Source organism: Harpia harpyja, chromosome 10 (assembly GCF_026419915.1).
Source record: "Harpia harpyja isolate bHarHar1 chromosome 10, bHarHar1 primary haplotype, whole genome shotgun sequence".
NCBI classification, from domain to species: domain Eukaryota; kingdom Metazoa; phylum Chordata; class Aves; order Accipitriformes; family Accipitridae; genus Harpia; species Harpia harpyja.
Genome location: NC_068949.1, coordinates 25,942,765 through 25,964,709, shown reverse-complemented (window position 1 = coordinate 25,964,709; position 21,945 = coordinate 25,942,765). Strand labels below are relative to the sequence as shown.

The following is a 21,945-nucleotide window of genomic DNA, read 5'->3' as shown; positions in this document are numbered from 1 at the left end:
GACCATAAGTGGTGAGTGATCCCTTCCTGTCCTTGTCTCAACCCACAAGCATTTCTTTATATTTTCTCCTCCTCATCACACCGGGGCTGGGAGGGGTGAGGGGGGAATGAGTGAGCAGCTTCTACCAGCTGGGCTTAAACCACAACGGAGTGTTAGTTACTCAGCATGTGTCTGATCCCATCAAGATTTCAAGTAATAGATACCATGGAAGAAAATCTGGATGAACAAATGATACACAAAACTTACACACACAGTCTTGTTTTCCACAAGGTAAGTTTGTGTTTTCTATGTAAACACTTCAGGAGTATCCACATGGATGAGGGAAACAGGGTGACTACTGGGATAAGGCTCATTATGCAGAATGAGAATATCTTTGCCACATTTCTTCCTGGTGTGACACTGTTATCCCTACACTTCTAGCTCTTGTCCTCCACTTCTCACTGAAGCACAAAAGTCGGAAAATTTGTTGGTGCTCCTTAAGAGGCATCATGGCCACTTACCACCAAATATCACAAAGGTAATGCAGTCATATGTCATTTCTTACCAGTGTTCCTCACAGACCTCACTGTAAGGGCAGCCACCATCTTCAGCATCACAGCATTTAATTCTTTCTCAGTGCCTTCTTCCAGACCAGGCAGATGGGTTCCAGCTGTCAGTATATTAAAAGTCATAATACAATTTATACAAGACATGGTTAACTGTAGCTAAAATATATTAAACCAAAAAGGAAAACTAGTTCTCCAGCAAATTCTAGTTTTCTCTTAAATATTACTTACAAGGTACTTGAACCCCCAAATGAGCAACAAAATACAGACAGGGCATTGTCTAGTCATCAGGGTCTAGTCTGGGACTAGGAAACACAGGTCTGATTCTATGGTCTGCAGCCCAGATCTCCTGTATAACTATAGGCAATACTGGTAATAGTGGTGTTTCCACTTCCCAACTGATGTAGAGTTACCTGTTTAGTGATACCTGGTAGGAATACACACAGATAAAAGAACATTGCAGATTATGAGCTATAAAGTGGTAAAATATTACAGCAACAGGGAGTACTTAAATACCTAAACTAAAAGTGAAGAGTAGAAAGCCCCTGCACGTTCAAAGACAAACATTTCCAAGATCAGACAGTGTCAGGTAGGTTATTTTTAGATCTAAAATTCTTGAAGTTTGCAGGCTAAATTTCTGGAAACCAGAAGAGGGAAGTAGTGATCACTTCACACAGTGTCTTCCCACCTGTGCCTCTTCATCTGTGTGTCTAAATTTACAAATTACACAGCCATTCAATCACTCATTCTATAAAAAGTACTCTTGTACAGAACTCTAGTTCTCTGACATCAAGAATGCATATCTAAGTGTCCTTGCAGGTAATGGATGTCTGCACTCTGGAACTAATGTTGCAATTCATATTCCTTCTGTTGCTTGGAATAAATGTGTATAAATAATTCAATTGTGCTTGCTGCATCAGAAGTTATACCTAGTTCTTTGGGTCCCTCCTCCTTTATTAAATGACTATTGCACTGAAATTTAAAGGCATTTCCCAAATCATACAGCACAGAAGATGTTATAATGCATTTTGCTTTCTTTAAAATAGCAGTTATAAACTTCTAAATATGTGAGTCTGTCCCCTAAGTCAGCTGTACCCCACAATTACCAAACCAGGACTATTACCTTTTTGTTTTCATAATAGGACATAACTATAGATGACAATAGGTGGTAGTAATTGTGGGTAATATATGGCCAAAATTCAAGAAACTGCTTTCCATCATCAATCCTCAGGATTAAGTGTTATTTTCAGAGGAACTAAGCACTGCAGAAAACCCTTTCTCCCTCTACTCTCAAGCTGGCATCCTAGAGAACCCCAAATTGAGACCTGTTTAAAAGTGTGGGCTGAATGATACCCTCCAGAATAATTCATTGTACACGGGTGAAGAATAGCCCAGAACTGTTTATGCTAGCGAAAAGGACGATAAACAGCTAAGATTTCAGAGAGGACCCAGCTTAGTATGTCATAAACTTAGACCAGTTGGCTTACAGACAAAATCTAGCTACTCAGTACATAAAATTTATAAATTGACTGTAGAAAGAGATTAATTCATTCCTATTGATCTGCCTACTTCAGCAGTCATTATGAATGACATTAAGTTGTACCTGACTTCCTTAGGATCTTGGCTTGCTTCCTCAAAAGTGCCAGCAGTAGGCCTAAGAGCCCAGAGTCACGGAATATGTCACTGAATAACAGGTCCTTCTTGGTCATGTTGAGAAGGCACCGGAGAGCTGTTAATGTGCAGAATGGCACTATGTTTTCCTTTATCAAATACTGAACCTTCTTCAAAATTTCATGGGGGACATAGGAGAGGTCTAGCACTATGGACTCCACCAGTCTGAAGAACTGGACTTGGACTGGGTGTGGCTTGAAATGGATTATGTCAGTAAACTGGTTGATAGGTTGTAGTGTCCATTCCAGAAGAAAGAAGTTTACTGTGTCCCAGGCCCATATGGTACCAATTGCTGCCAAGATTCTTCCGCACAGGTGCTGATCATTACTTTTCTGGAAAATGGACTGCAACACCTGAAAAGCCTGGAGGTTTTTCACTGTCATTCCTGTAGGATAAAACCAGGTGGGATCACTTTTACATCAATGCTATTTAAGACTGCAAGCACCATAACTATAATGTTAAGTCATGTCTGAGAGTAGAAGTAGGAGTCACAGACACAATGGATGTGATTGGAAGGTATGTTCTCAACCTTGGATCAGACCCTACAGCTGACATAGTTCAGTTTGATGTAGGTAGCATTCAGGCTCCTGCAGCATTAAGCACATAGATCAGAAAATGCCATTTCATACTCCTTCCCCCATCTTAAGACATGTAATGAATAGAGCTTCATTTTTCTATGACCTGCCTGTGTAGCCACATATATATATATACTGTACCAGAAGACCGTGTCCGTTCGAAATCGAAGTGCGGTAATTGTGGGTGTACAATATTGCCAGAAACTTTCAGTTCAGTTTTTCCACAGGTTGTAAGACAGGTCAGCATGTCCAAGATCTCATCCAGATAGGGGTCTCCTTCATTTTGCTGCAACCCCTCACATCTAGGAACAAAACTCAGGACAGTCACATATTCATGCCTTAGTAATACAAATATTTTGGATATATCACCAGGTACTGAGCACATAGGACCTACCCATTTTACTCCCCACTCCTCCCCAGCCTATTTTACTGTCTTTTTGTCTTATTTCTGTGACTTGTTTAACCATCTTACAAACAGTAACTCCACACCATGGTGGCACATTCTGAATCAGAACAAAACTTACAAACTAAAGAAGAAAACTGAAGTGACACTGTAAGATTCTTCTGAAGAAAAGGAAGATAAATGTTGGAATTTCATCCAGTTATGTGTACTTAAAAAAAAAAAGTAATTCTCTCCAAAAGAATGCCTGTTTTGGGGAGTAAAAATTTAAGTTTTGTGAGAGTTCAAAAAATTAAAACAGACACTTTGCATTAAAAGGTAGGCATATGGTTGGCAAGGTAAGGCACTCGCTGAGATAAATAACAGAAAAAAATCTCAGCCCTTAGGAAAGGAAAAATATTGTATTGCCTGAGCTTTGTGAATCAGACATGAAGATGGCATGTCTGTCTTACGTAAGGAAATAGTTTGAACTGTAACTCCAGATTTGCCATAGTTTAGACTGAAGTGAGAGTCTGTCAAAGGGCAGAGAGCTGCTTATCATGTTGTCCTGTTCTGTACTGCTTAGAAGGGTCAATTCTTAAGGAAAACTGCAGCATCTGGGCATGGGTTAGCAACAGAGCAATAGAGTGATACTGAAAGTTAGGAAAATCTCAGAAGAAAACCGAAACAAATATGTTCTGGTTTAATCTGAAAAAAAAGGGGGGGAGAAGGGGGCAGGGGGAGGGCAGGCAAATGCTAGTATTCATTTCAGCAGGAAAGAATGTGATTAGCAAGATTCTTTTTACCTGAAAAAGAAACTCCAAACATCAGAGAAGAGGAAACCTGGTCACACAAAACATTCAGGAAAGCCGCTCTCTGTCTATCCCTTTCTGCCAGTATACACTGGGAAGGGAGACTAATCTGAGGCCCTGAGCACCTGTATGCTATTCCTGTCTCTCCAGCCTAGTTACATCAGTTAAAAAGGATGGGAGCAGTCATAGCCTCTACTGATAAAGATCAGGTGTTTCTGTCCTTATAGGGATAGAATTTCATCAGAAATATACATTTCAACACAGCTTATTTATAAGGGAAAGCTAGATAATCTACAGTAACTAAAGAAAACACTGCTAGAAAAAGACAAAACTTTCTCCAACTGTAGGTTAATAATTTTGTGCCACCCAAAAATCATCAGAAATACTCACCTACAGATATCTTTTGGTTCATGATTCAAATTACAATCCTCTACATCCAAATTACAAAATACCCCCTCTCAGTCTAACGTATTGGTCAGGGACCAAAGTTCTTGCAAGTGTTGGAGAAGTACAAGAGAAGGCAAAGTCAGAATGGAAACAACAATAGATTGAGAAGATCTGGAAATGCTCTCTTCATTTGATATTAAAGAAAACCAGAACAAAGCTCCTAAGTACTTCTTGGGAAGTGGTAAAATGTACTGTTTTGACATAGCAAACTCAGAGCCTGGTTAGACAATGCAAGGAGACAAGGAGAGTCAAAGATTCTACTTTGTATTTTTGATTAGGATAACTAGTGGGGATTTGTCCCGATATGTTCATATTCATCTCAGTTCTGAAGAACATAACCATTTCAGATATAAGTTTGGGTGGGTTGGTTTGTTTCTTTTCTGCACAGCAAGGAGATCAGGTTTCCCTCCCTAGCTGACTGCATTCCTGGATCAAGAGTTCACCTTAACTAAGACAAATATCTTTGACCTACATCCCCTCTAATACTAACTGATGAAGAACCTTTGTCTTGTGTTTGGTAAGTCCCTATCCCACCTGTAGACTAACTTCTCCTACCATTCATTTCCATTATGGTTTCAGTAGAAGTTATGTGCTGCTTCCCTTTGTAAAACAGCAGTGAAAGACCCCATATTAGGGTCTTTATTACTGGCTTTGCATCCACGCAGAATTACCTACATGATTCATGTTTTAAAACAGACCACTACGCATTCTGAAAATAAAGTTTTACTATGCTCTAGAAGCCCACTAAAAACCTCTCTACTTACCTGAGTAAAATTTTTAGCAGGAGTTGGTAGCCATCATTATCTTCAAACTCTGTTAATAAAGCTGATGATATGGGATAGGAATCTTTCACAAAGCACAAGACAATACTAGCAGCTTCACACACATCACAAGCAGGTAGGGTATCAGCCAGTTTAAAGAGATTCTGAATAGCTATTTTAATGCAGTCCACAGCTGTGGGAACAAAAATGTAGCAAGTATTTAAGAACTGACAGTCAAAAAAGTTCAAAGTTACTAACAAAAATGGAACAACAAGTTTGAAAAGTTATTTCCTAGTAAAATAAGAGTCAGTTAACTCTTTTTCTAGAAAGAAAAAAGAGGGTATATGAACATCACCACTCACCTCAGAGGCTACATGAAGAACGTTACTGGTTTTAAAGTATGCATGCATTTCTTTGCTTAAACCCCAGAAGCTGATTCAGTGTCAGGAGTATAAACTTCCAACCCACCCACTCACCAAAATTCACATACAGTGAATCCAGCTGTCTGAGTACAAAGTAAGTGGAGGCTGACATATTTAATTGTCTTGTACTAAGTCAATCACACAGTCTGTGCAGCATTCACAGATTAATTCTTTGCTCAAGGAGGCATGCGTAATGGGGTATACACATACACAGCAATGAAGCCTAGTTCTCTTGTCTAATCTGATGGCCAGTCCTTCCAGGACAGCTTCCAAATGTCCAAAGAGTTCAGTACTCTTAGAACTATTAGTCCTCAGTCTTTCATTCTCACCCAGGAAGCCAAATTTTTATTGTAAAAAATAAAAATACCTATATGCAGTTACTCCATGATAAGGAATACTGACAGTAAAGTGTGGATTCTAAAACTTTTTTTTTCTTTCTAAGAAATTGAGACTCATGTTTTCTTAATAACAAAAAAATTGGTTACTCTAATAAAGCCTAGGAAGAAATGATGTTGTCCCAAAAGATACCGTTCCTCTGGCAGTGCCCTCAACCTTGTATTTAGAGTGTGCATGAGCCTTAGGCTCACACATTGAGTCACACAACTCAAAAAACCCCTTAATACATCTTGTCCTAGCCTACATTAATGTGATCAGATGGGATTGGCTCTTGCCTGTAATATTATTTCTTGTGTAGAAAAACGTCAGTTTCCAGATAGCTATCAGAACTAAAGAAAGTTCCTGTCTAGAAAGCCAAGAGCCCATGTTTTGCAGTTGACTGACTACCAGATGATGTAGAGATAAAAATCTATCCTAGGGAGACTCGTCTTGAGAATTCATTCTCAGTGGAGCTATGAGGAAAGGAGAAGCCAAATTACTGAACCAAACCTTGTAGGTACACAATGCTGGTTTTGGTCTGAGCCTTTGAAATTGTTCTCAGCACACGGCCTGTAGGTACTTTCCATGAATGGCTACACTGGTCCCAGAGGGAAGCAGTTGCTATGATTAATGACTGAAGCTTATCAGCTGCCAGAAGTTCCTCTACACCTTGTTCCTCTCTGTACATGTTAAGCATTATCTGAAAAGGAAACAAACATCAGCTACAATAATCACCTCTACAAATATCTGGGAGATGAAGAACAATCCACTGGGGGGGGTGGGTGTTACAGTTTGATACTAGTGCCAGGAGAAAGGATGGAGTGAAATGAACAAGTAAAACTACCACTAGGATAGTCTTAAAGGATTTTTTCCCACTTATAAAGTCATGATGTTTTGTTTAACAAAAAAAAAAAAAGAGAATAGTGGCATCATCTCAGATTGTTTTATACTGCTCCTGATGCTTGTTCAATGGTTTTCAGTCCAAATTTACTCCTTTTTTTGGCAGTTTGAATCAATCACCAGCTAAAAGCCTAAGTGAACATGTGAATACTCAGGGCAAATGAACTCCCAGAGGCACATCTCACCTTAACAAGCATTTCCTGAGTTTGGGTGTCATCTTCACTTGCCTCTCCATCATCACTGGTTTTCTTCAGAGGAAAAGTAAAGAAAAGGTACAGGCACTGCATCAGAGCAGCTGGAAGGCCAGATCCAATGATGTTCCACATAGTGCTCTAAGTAAGGAAAATAAAAATCAGCCCCTCCAGAAGGCGACCACAGTTTCCTTGTGTTTCTACACACTGAGTGTAGTCATGGCAGATGAAAGACCTGCTTGAGCATTTTATCCTTACAAGTGTTCTAGGGCACACAAGCATGGCAATCATACAGCATGGCTGTACAAATCCACTTCTCAGAAGTAAACACACTGACAGTGTGTTGCTATAGCTGTTCCCAGGACTTCTCACTCCAGCTGAACTACAGCTTTGACAGAGATACTTACTATGTCCTGCATAAGGAGACCTATAGTCGATAAAGCACACAAACTGCAAACTAACTAGCACCTAAAATTAAGTCCAGGGGCAGACAGTGTCCCCTTTATCATTAGTTCACAGGACACCCTGCAGCTATAGAGACCTGGTATGTTAAAAGCATGAATTCTCCATTCCCTCCTTGACCCAGCATAGCAGCAATTTAGCGATAATGCCTTTGCTTTTGTAACATATTAAATAACTGCACACACACTTCTAATTATAGCTTTTATAAATGCAAGAGACACTGTTTCTCCACAATGTTTCTCAACACTTAGTTCCTTTCCATCTTCACTACGGCTGTGTACAACTTAGAGAAGTCCCAGTGTGCCTGCTTAGCACACAATAATCAAAACAAAAATCAGCAGCAAATTAAACAGAAGAGTGAGGTTTGTGATATGAAGTTTTGTGAGTGTGTGTGCTACAAAAAATAGTAATGTCTTAAATCTGTGAAAAACACAAACCTCATCAGGAACTTCATGCTGTGACTAACTATATATAATTTTACAGAGCTCCTTGTGACACAGAACATGCCCACTAGAAGCTGACAGTAAGATTTTATTTTCATGTATCTGAATAAGGATGAGACAAACTGCTCAGCTCAATGTCAGGGATAAACACACCCCTGATGCCCATCAGCAGGCTGTACTGCTGATGCCAGTCTGCATTCGGGATGGTTGTACAAGTAGAGTTTGTGAAATGCTTTGAAACGCTTCAAAATGAGAGGCTATCAGTATGGAAAATCCAACAACTGCATTACCAGACAGACGGATCCTTACTAGTCATCTTTTTGATATGCAAGCTGGAGTGACAAAGGTTGAAGAGCAGTGATACACAACGGGGAAAAAGAAAAAAAAGATAAATCAGAGGAACACTAGGAAAAACAGCTGCCTGATGATCAAAACAAAAAGGGTATCTGAAAGCACAAAGGCTTACTTCCCTCTTTAGAAAAGCCTGAACTATAGACCTGGTGGTGCGTCCTCTATGTGACTGTATATCCTGGGTATGCTGAAGCACAAAGCATTGGGGATAACGCAAACTTCATGAGACTTAGGTGTTCCACTGTTGGGGTGGCTATCCAGCTTCTCTGAAATAAAAAGGAAAAAACCAAAAAAAGACAAAACAAACAAACAAAAAAACCAAACCACATTGTAGTCATTTCTCTTACCAAGTCAGTCTGTGAGAGCACATACACTGATTTCAGGAGCAAACGGCCATTTTCTGCTTCCCCTTTCTGTTGTAGCAATTGCTCCAAAGCCAGACGAGCTTCCTCTGTTACCACAAAAACATTAAACTTTAATTTCTTAGTGAAAGATGAAAATGCTGCATTGATCCTTTCTTAACAGAGCTGACAAATTTAACAAAATTACAGTAGCAGGAGTCCACTGAAGTGAATAGAAGGACATAAAAGGATTTTGATCCAGCATCAGGCTCAGGTCAGTTCATGTAAACTACATGTTTCAAACTGACAAGCTTCACTGGGAATACCAGCTCAGTTCATGAAGTCTGCCAGCTGACCAGTGTGAAGAATGTACAACAGCCACCAGGAAAGCCATGCATAGCTAGCAGTACTCTTCTCATTAAAGAAAGCTCCGAGAAATAGTGTGTAGCCTACTCTTTTACTGCATAGCTGCAGTATTACACATTTCTAGCTATGAAAGTTCCAAAAACAAGGTCAGCACAGCATACAAGGCCAGATCTTAAGTGCAATCATCCAAAACCAGTGCTAGCTCACACGTACTGAAAGATCTGGCTTGCTACACTTAGCACTTTCCTGCTCCCCCTTCATTTCCCTCATGGTAAGCACAGGGGACAAGCTGAATGACAGCGCATATCCAGAATAAGTGGATCCAGTGAATATAGTATGGGATCATTACCTGCAGGTTTGCCATTGAGGTTCCTCTTAATTTCTTTTGTCAGAAGCTTGGAAACCTCACTGGCTAACAGCTGAATGTTGGGGAATACAATTGCTCCAGCAGACTGTTCCCAGGCCTGAAATCCAAGTGTAACTGTTAAGTCTTTCTGATACAGCATGTCTTTGGTAGATTAACAATATAACAAATATATAACAATATAAATAAAGAAACATAAAGCTAACATTCCTCTGCAAGATTCCCTCCCCAGACAGTATAGTCCATTAAGCAGTATTTGCCAGGCAGGCAGGAGCCTGACGCTACAGATACAGAATTCAACCTGGAACTAGCTTTAGAATCACGTAATGCACCTACTAGAGAGCATTTACACTATTTTCTCCATTGAATACAATCAAAACAATGTAAATGTTTGTCACAGCCCTTGTGGCACTAATTATTTGTATCAAAAAGCATGCTAGTCCCTTTCGAAATACAATATAAACACCCTGTACCCTGAAGAAGTTACAGCTACAGTTGTCTAAGAATTTTTCAGTAAAAGTAAATCCTTCTCCAAAAACTGGTCTCCCCAAAACTATCATCATAAACAAAACCCAATTTTCAGTTGAATAAAAAATAAAAATAAAAATTGTATTTTCTCTGTTCAGCCAGTCATTGCACAGTCTCAGCTGCTTAGAAACTGAAATGGGATTGGAACTGCTGCTCTTGTGGAGCATTTGTAGCAGATCTGTCAAGAAGGAATCATGCTAATACAGGACTACTGCTCCCAGGTAGCAGTATACTGGCCAAGATTCACCTGAAACTGAAGTATTTATTTCAAGTCAATAAATTTATAAAAATCACAGAATGAACAAACAAGCAAAAGCCTTGGGGGGGGGAGGGGGTGGTTTTTGTTGGTGGTGGTTTTAATACATTCATAAAGTTTCTGCCTTTCAATTCTACTCTATTTTGGGAGGAAAGTAAAGCTCATAAAATCAGCATTTCTTGCCAGACAGAAATAATCTTTGTTGTAAACTAAGGAAATAAAAGAAAACATGGCGAAAGGAGCTAAAAACCCAGCAATATTCTAGCCCAAAAGGCACCGGATGTGTTTTGCAGCAATATGAGTTGCCTAACCCCTCTGCATATGAGGTTAAGATGTAGGCTGCCAGGCCTGGACTGACAACCCTGTCTGGCTAGGAATTTACAACATTACAAGACAACTTACATGATGAGTACAGATTGGTGCTAATATAGGAAAAGATGCACTTTTAAAATGCTGAGATGATGACAGTAAGGGTTTACCAGATCAGGATTTCTAAACATTTCCTATGCTATAAGAAGCACCCCTAAATAGGAAAGTATAGTCCTAAATGCATAGCTAGCCAAGAAAAACAAATTTATAGACAAGTTTATAAACAATTTATAAATAAGTTTGTAAATTACTTGTTCAAGAATGGACAAGCAATTGAATGCAAAACTGACAAGAGTAACAATAGCAAGACTTGAGGTTTCCATGCTCTGAGTCTGACAAACAGATCCCCTCTCAAATGTTTCTTAGCCTTGACTTTGGGGGAAAAAAAAAATCAAAAGCAATAAAAAAAATATTCCAGTAGACTAATACTATCGCACCCAACTGGCCTCCAAGAATCAGGTACCATTACTTTTATATAGAACATTCAACCCTACACACATCAATGTATGAGCAATAGTGCAGCGTTCACCTCTAAATAACAGGCTGAGACACTTCTGTCCCCAGTAACCTTGAAAATTTTCTTTAGAAAAGTTACCTCCTTCTAAAAGCTCAGAAAAATCAAGCTGTAAGGCCAGATGATGAAAGGAAGATAAAAAAAATAATAAGACACCTGTTCTCCTAAAATAATTTGGAGCAGACACCCCGTAACAGTCTGACAAAAAATCAGTGCAAGTCTGTGAAAGAAGATCCTCTATGAACATATTTCCTTCCCTACCATTGATTTCAATCACTTGTTCTTTCTTTGCTGATGGCAGCTTGTGGACAAGCTATTTCTTTCCCCACAAAGTGCCAGTTGTCTGTCGGCAATCAGGCAAGGACCTACTTTTTACTTCATTTTACTGCATTGACCTCTGGAACTGCACCCAACTCTTTTTTCTAGGCTACAAAAGTGTGACATGCAATCACACAGTGTGCTTATTAATTGATTTTCAAACAATCAACAATATTAAAACAACAAGCTAGTTTTTTCGGATTTTGACCATAAATGATTTTCAGAGACCCTCAGTTGCAGGAGCAAGAGCCACCAACTTCTCTACTTCTGATGTAGAAGTGAGGGAAGACCTGTAAAGAACAGAAGCAAGCTGGGCAAACACAGTGACAAGAAACCCACAGCTACTTAAGAATACACAATAGTTGTCATTAAGCTAAACCCTTTTTCAGAAGAAAGCAGTGATAGATTCCTGCCCCTCTTCCTCAGAGAGGAATATCCTCTGAACACTTCAGAAAGGACTTGTTATACTCACTCTTCTGCTAATAGAAAGAGCAGGATAAATTTTAGAAGTTCAGACCACACGCAGCAGAGAGCAGTAATCAAAGGTTCATAGAAATGCTATCATTATGCAAATATTTAGCTAGTCCATCTCACTACAGACCAGGCCTCTAATGTTCTGATTTGATTTTACAGGTGATCTTCCTGTGGGTCAGACACCAATCTCTAGAATACATTCTCTTTTAAGAACAGACCTAATCAGTTCCATATTCATCTTTGAGCCTATAAAAGATCTGTATCTGGAAGAGTATGAAACTGACTCCATTCCAGGATGTCTGCCTTCAGGGGAAACTCAAATAATATGGTATCAATGTAATCTGATTTTCTTTCTTCCTCTTAAGCCTGTTTCTACATGTTTAAGGTTCTGCCACAAGTTCCCTGTGTCTGATGTTGCCATCTGTCCTTCCTATTCCATGATTCATGGAGAGATGCTAGCTCAAAAGCCAGACATGTAATAGAACATTCTGACACTTTCTGAGGCACCAAGAGGAAAGATACAGAGGGCACATTAAAATTACTCCTAGCCTAGGCCTGAATCACAAGCAGATGGCTAACATTTTCCTCCTACACCTTTTCCTTCTACATCAAAGCATATCAGTGAGTAATGAGTCTCCACACCCCAGGCGGCTCCTGGTTAGTGCCCTCTCTCTCCAGCCAACTGAGTAAGAGCTAAAGCACTCTAAGACAAAAAGACAGAGATGCACTGGCATCTGCATGATCAAACAAGGAAAGGAGAAGCTAGAGATGAAAAACCTCCAAGGAGAGAGTAGATTTATGCAGAGTCTGCTGTTAAACAGGAGGAAGCAAGGTAGTTTCTGTAAGAACTTCATAACACGTACAAGTCGAACTGACATGCATTTCCCCAAGCCAGCCCAGGGGCTTAGTACAAAGCAGAAGGCTGGTACAGGAAGGGAGTAAAAGTCACATGGGGAAGGACATCAGGACTCGAAGCTAAAAGGCCAGATCCTCTACAATGTACTCCTAAATCAATGATGCAATGCCAAAATACTCTAGCCACACATCTGAACCTAAATGCCTACAAAGAACTGCAAAGCTCCACAGATACATCTAAGGAAAGTGAAGGGGAAGAATCTCTCTTAGGGCACAAAATCAAGTGTTAAGCTAATGAGAAATGCACATCTCCATTCTGAATATATTCTGTAGCCAAAATATCCTTTAGGAATTTAAAATTCCATCTTTGCGAGCATTACTGCAATTCAGAAAATCACTTTCTACAACCCTAAAGCATATGAAGTTCAGTCCTACAGAAAGGAAACACATGGTAGGTGTGCATATGCATAACATGAGCAGTTCCTTAGCCATACTCAGCTTGCCTCCTGTGGAATAGCTGTCCTTTGACCCACCAGTACTAAAGTTTATTTCTCATGTGTCATGATAAATAAGCAATTTCCTGCTTTGCTGTCCAATTTTTAATTCCTCAGACTTCTAGACTTTATAGCTTTCATCACCTTTGTTCAGTAACAACTTCCTCAGTCCTTTGAAAATTTCACTCCAAATAAATGACCTTTGCATGGAAGGCATTCTTGCTATTCATACTTTGTTAATGATCAGCAAATCTGAAGTTGTTCTACATAATCTCATCTCACCAAGACTTGCTTTCTTCATGTTCACTGTATGGTATTCAAAAACTAAAGCCACAACAGAACTCAGAAACCTTGAGATCTGGGAATTTCAATTTCATTTTAAATTTGAGGCAGGAAAACCTCAGCAGATTTTCACAAAAATCCTGCAATACATTCCTTACAAGAGGGGGAGGGAGCAGTTTGGAGAGACTATCTTCCACAGCAAAGCCTATCTTTGTTGTGATGAATTTATACCCTCAAAACATTATGGATGTATGTTTTCCATGGAGCTTCAAGAGGAAGGAAGACAGGAGGTCTGAAAACAGCTCTAGGAAAAGCAGAATAGACAGCTCTTGCTCCAAGCAAAAAGGTTGTATCTTGTTGCTGTGCTGTCTCAAGAAAAAGAACAGTGCAATTTTCAGCACACCATTTAAAAAGCAGATCCATGGAATAAGAAGGTGCTCCTCTACAGAAAACTGTCAGATCATCAATCCTGATCTGACTTTGAAGAGCACTCTTTGAAGGCTGAGGAAGGAATGCTGCCCCTTTGCAAAGCCAGAATTTTTGTGACCTGATAAAGCTGTGGTGAGCTCCCAAGAGAGCCAAGCCTGCCCCAGCACATGTTGTGCCCTATGGAGAGAGAGAATGACACATTTCCAGTGACAGCCACATATGCAGAGTAACAGCTCTTCTGCTCAAATATAGCCTTTGGTTCAGGAGGGAGACTCTTCAATGCAAACAAATCCAGAAGTTGAGAGGAAGTGGTGAAAAGTCAAAGCATTGTTCAATAATCATAAAATATCTGTAGGGCCATTTAGATTAAATGAGAAGGCTGCTTCTGAGACTCCAGGCTATACACTCACTGCCTTTTCAGACCCTTCCATTCATTTTGTCTGCACTGCCTTGGACCAGGGCAAGCTTGTACTTAAACACAGCAAACTCTTCACCATAGGCATCACCAGATCCTACCTGCAACTCAATTGTTTGCATCACACTAACACCAATGAGTGACCTAATTCAGTGCTGTTAACTGACACCAACATCTACAGTGATTTCAAAGTCCTGCTCTGCACCAGGACTTACAAGCTTCACAGGTTCGTTCTCCATCTAGCTGAGTGAAATGTTTATGACCATCTGGAAGTTAATCCTGCTTTATTGTCATGGACACCAAAGATTTCGTAGCCCTGAGCACAGTGATTTCCCTGCACATGCAGTTCAAAATGTCCCTCTCACTACAGAGTATCCCTTTTTATGTCCCACAATGCTTCCATATAAACAGAGTGACCATGTCTTTAACATTATTTTTTTTCTCACCTACCCACCGACGACTTATTAGAAAACCAACTCAGCTAGGTAGGGAACAGATGGATCTGAGTTTGGTCACTCAAGAACACTGAAAACTCACAAGTACAGATGGCTGAAGTATGCCATCATTAAAACATGGTTTCACCAAAACCAAGCTTTTATTTTCTTTCTGAAAGACTTACATAGTGCGAGTGTAAATACACAGATTCAATACCCAGAGATACCCAAGGTAATTCAAGAGAAAAACAATTCTTCTGTACTACAACATGGCCACAGTACATTTAAAGATATGCCAGGTTTTCTCCTCCTCTCAGTATAAGCTCTGCCATTCTGTTGCTATATGGTCCACTCAAACAGTTCCCTGTACATTTCACAAACTCCAGCAAACAAAACCAACCCATAAGGCTCCTATTCATCACAGAGCTCTTCCAGCTTCACCTTTCAATATGGCCATCTCAGAAATAGTTGGCTGATGGAAGCTCTAGGGCATGGGGGAGGGCAGCTAGCTAAAATGTTCTCATTCTCAGCTGTGTCCCTCACCTACAGTGTGACCTTCCTCTCCTCATGCCACAGTTTCCCTGTCTATAACACAACTCCTCTCTGAAGCACTAAAATTAGACATCAGCACTGTCATTAAGCCCAAAATTCCCTCTTAAGACTGTACCCCTGCATTTCCCCTAGCTGACTGCATGCCACAACCGCATTTTCCCAGACTGAAACTGTGCTCAGCCCCCTAATAAGTAATAAAATAGATGAGGCAGACATGAAGTGACCACTTCACAGGGTACTCTAAAACATGCCTGTCTCATCAACATATCTCTTGACTCCAAGAATAGAATTTAGCCATTCATGAAAGTAAATCAGTGCTCCCCCAGATACTTTTCTCATGCTAACATAGCAGGTTAGTTAGATGAAAGGAGGACAAGCAACTGTTTCCCCAGGCTCCCCATGGAATAAAAGTAATTATCACCTAGACAAAGGGATCACATTCCAGTTAACTCCACTGGCAGTTAGGGTGACCACAGAACAGATAGAGCAACAGAAACTCAAATTCACATCCTTGGCATCTTCACCAAAGGCAACAAGGAGAACAAACCTTTAAGAAGGGGGGAAGAAAGTCCAGCAGCCTTCTCTGTTGCTCCTCTGGGATAAGAAATTGAGCCACCTGCTCATACTCTACAAATTGTCTGCCTAGAGTCTCCCACTGGAGTGTATGGCTCTGGGGTGGCTTGTCCTTGCTGTGTGCAGGCTGTCCTGGCACTTCTGCTTTGTCTCTGTCATCAGGGCTTTGCTCTTGCTGTTCTGTTTTGCCAGGTGAATCCTCCCACTGCCACATGAGTTCAGCTGCTTTGTCCATGCTAAAATGAGACCTGAAGTTAAAGATACTGTGTTATTTACAGTTAGCATCATCTCTTACCAGTCAACTGTCCCATGAAACTAGACACTGACAGTTTTAACTACTGGAGCTGGGGAGTTTAGAAGTATGGAAATGCTGGCAGCCACTGACTCTTTTCCAATCCTGATGGCAAAGCACTCTGCTCCTGGACAAGAGCATTATCAGCCTGCAATCACATGAACAAGCTCTCTCCCATGAGACACGTGTACATGTGCTACACAACTCATCTGGGCTTTGGCAGGACAAACTGGTAAACCACGCAGGAAATCTGGATTCCAGCTCCAGCTTTGCCACTGAGCCAGATCCTTTCCTTATACTTCAGCCACCCCAACTGTAAAACAAGTCATAACTATTACCACCATCAGATCTGCAACAGAAGAGCACTACCCAAGTGCCAGGTTACACATTTCACTGAGTATGGATGCTAAACTAAGCTGCATGTTTCTGATGCATTCCTCACCTACAGTGAGGTTGAAGCACTGGCTGGAATAGGAGCTGTGTGGAAAAGCCAAGGATTCCCCACATGGGTGTGCTGGCCCAAACAGGCAGCAACGTTCAGCTCTTCTAAACTGCAGATGTACAGCTCTGTACAAGAGATAGGTATTTTTACTACAACATTACCTGTTTTGCTGATCCTGTAAACTGAAATGGATATGCCTCAATGAAGAAGCAAGGTGATTCTAGCAGCCTTATTTCCATCAAATTGAACTTATAATGGGTCCATCTTGCACTATAGGTAGAGGAATCCTTCTGGTACCTTCATCTCAACTCCAAGTCCTCTCATCTACTTTACAGCCCTGTTTTCATCCATAGTCTTCTGGGAGGTCACTGACACAGCCTTGAATCCACAGCAACCCTACTGCTTTGCCATAGCCTTCTGTGAGCTCACCCTGCTACCCAGAGCCTACATAATGACAACGCTTACACCAATGGAAATCAGGCTTCTCCAGTTTCCATTAAAATCAGCCATATGCTTATTGGTGTCTAGGATATCATCTGACTACTCAAAATATGACACATAAATTATCATAGTGTGGGTAGGCAGCTGGGGAGTTGTCACCAAGATGAACATAGCTCATTACTTTACTTACCAAATATATTGTCTTTTAAAAGCCTAGAAGAATCTTTAACATATCATTACACCCCCTCAAAGAAAATCACCAATGTACCTCCATTTCTAGGCAACAGGTTCCTTCTCTACAGTGTCTCTTTGATTGCCATTCTAGCTTGTCAATAAAAATGCCAAAAAGCAAACATAACTAAAAAACTGAGTTAGATGTGCACTACCAATACATACACCCCTTAAAATAAATTTTTAAAAAAGACTATTATGAGCCTAGTTTAGCAATTAGGAGCCAACACTACTACTAGATTTGGGATTCTCTTCCTTCACCATCCATCAGTTATACAGCTTGCTTACTGCTTGCATCCTACCCCCTCCAAGCCAGATGAACCAGTTTCACTTCCACCCTCACGCAGTAGCTCCATACCGCAGAAATGAAGAGGGTGTTATCTTGTCACTGTGCACCACACCACCTGCAGCAAGGTGATGGTCCCAGCAGATACCTATGCTTGGATGTAAATGCTGATCCTTCACGCTACAGCAGAGGGTAACTTATTCTACCACAGCCCATACTCTGTCCTTTGCTAGAAGATAGAAGGCTACGAAATTCTGACCAGTCTCCAAGGATGTCAGTCTGGAACTTCCTACATCAACGACAACATTTTGTGTTTCACTGCTGTTGTTTTCCTTAATTATCTGTGCTAAGACAACACAGCCCTCTGAGCAGAAAAAGTGTGATCACTGTCTGCACAGAGTAAACAGGAAGAGTCTGTTCCTCATGACTGCGTGGGAGGTACATTTGTCATATGTTATACTTAACCCTAGTATGGGATTTTGGCCCCCTTGAGTCATTGTGAAGCTGTACAGTGTGTTGAGAAAGCCTGGGTACTGTTCTAGGGGCTTCAGTGAGCATAGTTCAGAGTTACTTTTTCAGTGAGGCTGCTTTTGCATCCCAAATGGCACCATTCCCTTCCTAAGGGAAATCTCTCACCTTGGAAGCTACTCTGCTAAACCTAAATCAATGCTAAGTAACAAGTAACTCACTCTGCCTTTTCTTGCGTCTACAATTTCATTCGGACTTCTAAATCCTTTGTGTTTTCTGTTCCTCTTGGAGGATAATTATTCTTCTAGACCAATCACAATATCACAGGGTCCATTGGTATTAAGGATAGCTTAGGTATTTTGAAAAGATCTTGTATGTTGGCTGTCTTCTACATCCCACAATTTGTCCTGATCCTCAGTGTAAATTAATGGCTTATTTCAGTTTTAGTAAGTTATAAATATCACAATGATACAAAAAGTAAAGTCTAAATAATTAAGATTTTAAAAGACATGAAAGTGAAAATATATCAAATAAACTTGATGCTATCATTCAGAAAGTAGTGTCAGGTAACAGAGAGGAAGTGGAACTTATTCATGTATTTTCCCTTTTGTTCTAAATTAAGCTTGTGTGAAACCACACTGCATTGTGGCTACGCCTTTTCAGACTGGTAAGACAAAAGGGAAGAAAGGCCTGACCAAAGATGGCAGAAGGACAGGCAGAATGCTGATACTAGAAGTTTAGTGGCTGAACAAGCATGATTTTTTAAATGACATCTTAATTATATTTATCTGGGGTTAACTCCCCCAGCAGTCCAAAGAATGATCCTGTACAGCTACAAAATCCCAATTTGTACCAAGATCAAGAGGTTTACTTATACATTTAAAATCATTTATTATCAGAGAAGGGTCTCACGGCAAGATGGTTGACCAAAACACAATCAAGTCTCATGCCAAATTTCATAGTTTGGTCCACTTTTTATGGTAAGTATCTGCAAAAAATGTCAGATATTTGAGTGTACATGGAAATCTTTAATCTCCAAAAGTACATGAAAGCAAAATGAGGACTACAATTTGCCTTCTTGTTTACTCCAACTGTCCAGATGACAAGAGGCATCTTAGACACAATATCAGACACCTAGAACTAGGACTAGCTGCTTTAACTATTCCTTCTCCTAATAGCCTTTTCTTGACTATTAAAACCCAGGATTCTGGTGACTATCAGAAACACATGGCTTACAGCACTCCAAAAATCCACTGTGTGATACCTCTTCATACGCCTTTCCTTTCCTGGGCAGCCAAGATAAATCTGTTCATTAAACAGTCATGCCAGTCAATCATTTTAAATGCTAAAAACGGGGATTCCACTACCTCCCCAGGAAAGCTGTCTGATGCCATAACAACCCCCAGCAGCAGAAAGCATTGCTTGTTTCCTTTATGAACCATCTTATCTCACAAATTATAGTTCTCTCCCAATTCAGTCACAAACTCCCTCTTTGTGGCTCACACCACTCTGTGCTCACAGGAAATGACAGTACCTCAGAATGAACACTGTGCCAGATACTGTCCATCTACTACTTTCTTACCTCTGTCCCTCCTAATCACCTTGGTTCTTCCTCCTGAGCTCCCTCTGCCTTTCCTAGATCATCTACACCTATCCGTTCTATGTCTAATGATCATACTTGACATATTTCATGAGGCAAACCTAAAAACACCACCAAGAAGATTTACACTTTGATGTCACACTATTTATTGCAGAACAATATGAGGACTGCAACGAATTAAAACAAGTTGCAAAATTCAATATCTTACCCATCCTTGCCAGGTCCATTTAATTGTAAATTCTAAGGGGAAGGTATTCTCTCTTCCTAAGTTCTGGCACAGCACTTTATACAATATGAGCCTAACCTGGCTGGTGCCTTGAAATGCAAATAGCTGACAAAATATAAATAACAGAGGGGTTTTAAAAAACTTGTCAGCTTAGAGAAAGTTGAATACTGTTCAAAGAACAAGTCCCATTTCAGTAGGGTACAGCCCCTATTTTTTCAGCAATAGAAATACAGTTTCAGCTTGTTTCAAGAAGGTGTGACACTTACTACTAAAGGAGTTGCATTCATTTACGCTCGGACTTCATTCGTCCAAGCATATTTTTACTTTTTGAGTACATCTAAGTTGGACAAAGCATTTCTGCAGTGCAACCTCACAAATCATTAATTCAAACGCTTAACTGCATTCCTCTTTATTTTTGTTTGAAGAGCATCTCCATGCAATCCAAAAGTAGCTATAAAACTGACTTAGGCACTCCCTCATGTATCCACTCTTCTTTTTTTTTTTTCTGTTTTAAAAAGTAGCTTCTAAATATCTAATTGGGAACTGTTTCTTCTCTGGCTTGTGTATACCCCTACTGCAGCTAAGAGAGAAGCAGAGATTTGGGGTATACTTGCTTTTGAGATTTGGTGAAGTAATGCCCCCATCTCAAGAGCAAACAGAATGCTTCTGGTGATTCACAGACAATATAGTTGCAACAAACTCAAAGGAACAAGACCAGGGCAATCCTGATCATCTCAACACAACAGCTCATTAGATAAGGACATGCAGTTAAACCAAGTCCAACAAGTCTCCACTAGCAGCAGCAACAGATATACCCCTTACATCTGCAATCCTATTACCACCCCTAGATTAAAGGATACAAGCAAACCACTGATCCTTTTTCCTCCTTGTACTGCAGTTTAGGGTCAACTTTGACTGAAACCTTTTCTGTTTGAAAATGATCCTACTACAACAAACCAGTTGCAGATAATACAGCAGTTTCCTTCAACAGTTAACAGTCTGTTCCTTTTGCTTTCACAACAGATCTCTTTACATACCTGGGCTCCTAGATTTGGCAGCTCCTGTTGCAGTCAATAACCACATCCAGAGAAAGGAGCATTACTGCTTCTGTCCTCCTAGGCATTTTGGTGCATGCAGCAGCTCCCACTCTGCTCTTTAAACTTTCCACTGTTAATCACCTGATCAGCTGCTGCACTTATTTCCTGACAAAAGCAGAAGTGAAGAGCAAATGAACCACATGCTTGGGGCCCACCAAGCTCCCAAAGCAACTTAGAACAATTCAGCTTATGCACAAACCTGGCAGGCATTGCATACTTCTCCCTGGGTCAAGAGTAACCAGATATTTCTCCCCATACCATATTCACAAAGAAGGGGGGGTTGGTGGGGGTGGCGGTGTTTCATTTTGTTTTTAAATTTAAGGTTTACCGAACTACTACAGGAATACATCACCACAAACCTCATGCTCTCTGTGCAACCTGTGCCCAAAGGACAGGCAACAGTTGGAGTCCTTCCTCAAATGCAGTTTCCTTAAAATAAATACATCTGAATGCTGAGGTGAAGAGTAAGTCCTTGACCTCTCTACTAAAACAGTCAAGACAGCTACTCAGATCAAGAGGCAAACAAGCACTATAAGCTCACTGACAAAATAAAGGAGCCTAGATTAGCTATGGGGTTGGTGGAAGACTACTTCTCAGTTGTCTAGTTGCTCTTTTGTTCTCCCTAATAACACACCTGAAAGGCTTTATAATTGGTTTTTAAGGGGAGGTGGAGTTTAAACTCCACAGGAAATTCAAGTGTTTCCTAAACTGCTTCTCCCCGAGAATTGTATGGTGACCTTGAGAATCAGTGGGGTCATGGCCTTACAGTGACTGAAACCTGAGGGGATTTTACCCTAGGTGGTTAACATGCACTTCATTCAAATGCCTGAAAAAGTATTCAGGAGAAAAACTAATTTCCTCTTCCAGCTAAGCTAGGGCAGTATCCGCACTGGAGGCTGCTGATGTTTCTGAAAGTAGAAGCAGCAAGTCTTAAAAGGGACTGATTTCACTGTTTGGTAGGGTT

At 40.4% G+C, this 21,945-nt stretch overlaps 1 protein-coding gene across 3 annotated transcripts in view; it reads right to left on the bottom strand.

The window, feature by feature from the left end:
• WDFY4 (WDFY family member 4) overlaps nucleotides 1-21,092 on the bottom strand; it is a 147,233-nt gene extending 126,141 nt beyond the window's left edge. For all 3 annotated transcript variants that reach the window (XM_052798548.1, XM_052798550.1, XM_052798549.1), the window contains exons 1-10: nucleotides 20,922-21,092; nucleotides 15,873-16,146; nucleotides 9,391-9,505; nucleotides 8,682-8,785; nucleotides 7,073-7,219; nucleotides 6,498-6,687; nucleotides 5,194-5,383; nucleotides 2,933-3,093; nucleotides 2,149-2,601; nucleotides 545-649 (exon numbers count right to left, since the gene is read on the bottom strand). In XM_052798548.1, coding sequence (XP_052654508.1) covers nucleotides 545-649; nucleotides 2,149-2,601; nucleotides 2,933-3,093; nucleotides 5,194-5,383; nucleotides 6,498-6,687; nucleotides 7,073-7,219; nucleotides 8,682-8,785; nucleotides 9,391-9,505; nucleotides 15,873-16,133 — 1,726 coding nt within the window. In that variant the 5' untranslated portion in view covers nucleotides 16,134-16,146; nucleotides 20,922-21,092. The remainder of the gene's footprint in view (nucleotides 1-544; nucleotides 650-2,148; nucleotides 2,602-2,932; nucleotides 3,094-5,193; nucleotides 5,384-6,497; nucleotides 6,688-7,072; nucleotides 7,220-8,681; nucleotides 8,786-9,390; nucleotides 9,506-15,872; nucleotides 16,147-20,921) is intronic.
• Between the last annotated feature and the right edge of the window lie 853 nt (nucleotides 21,093-21,945).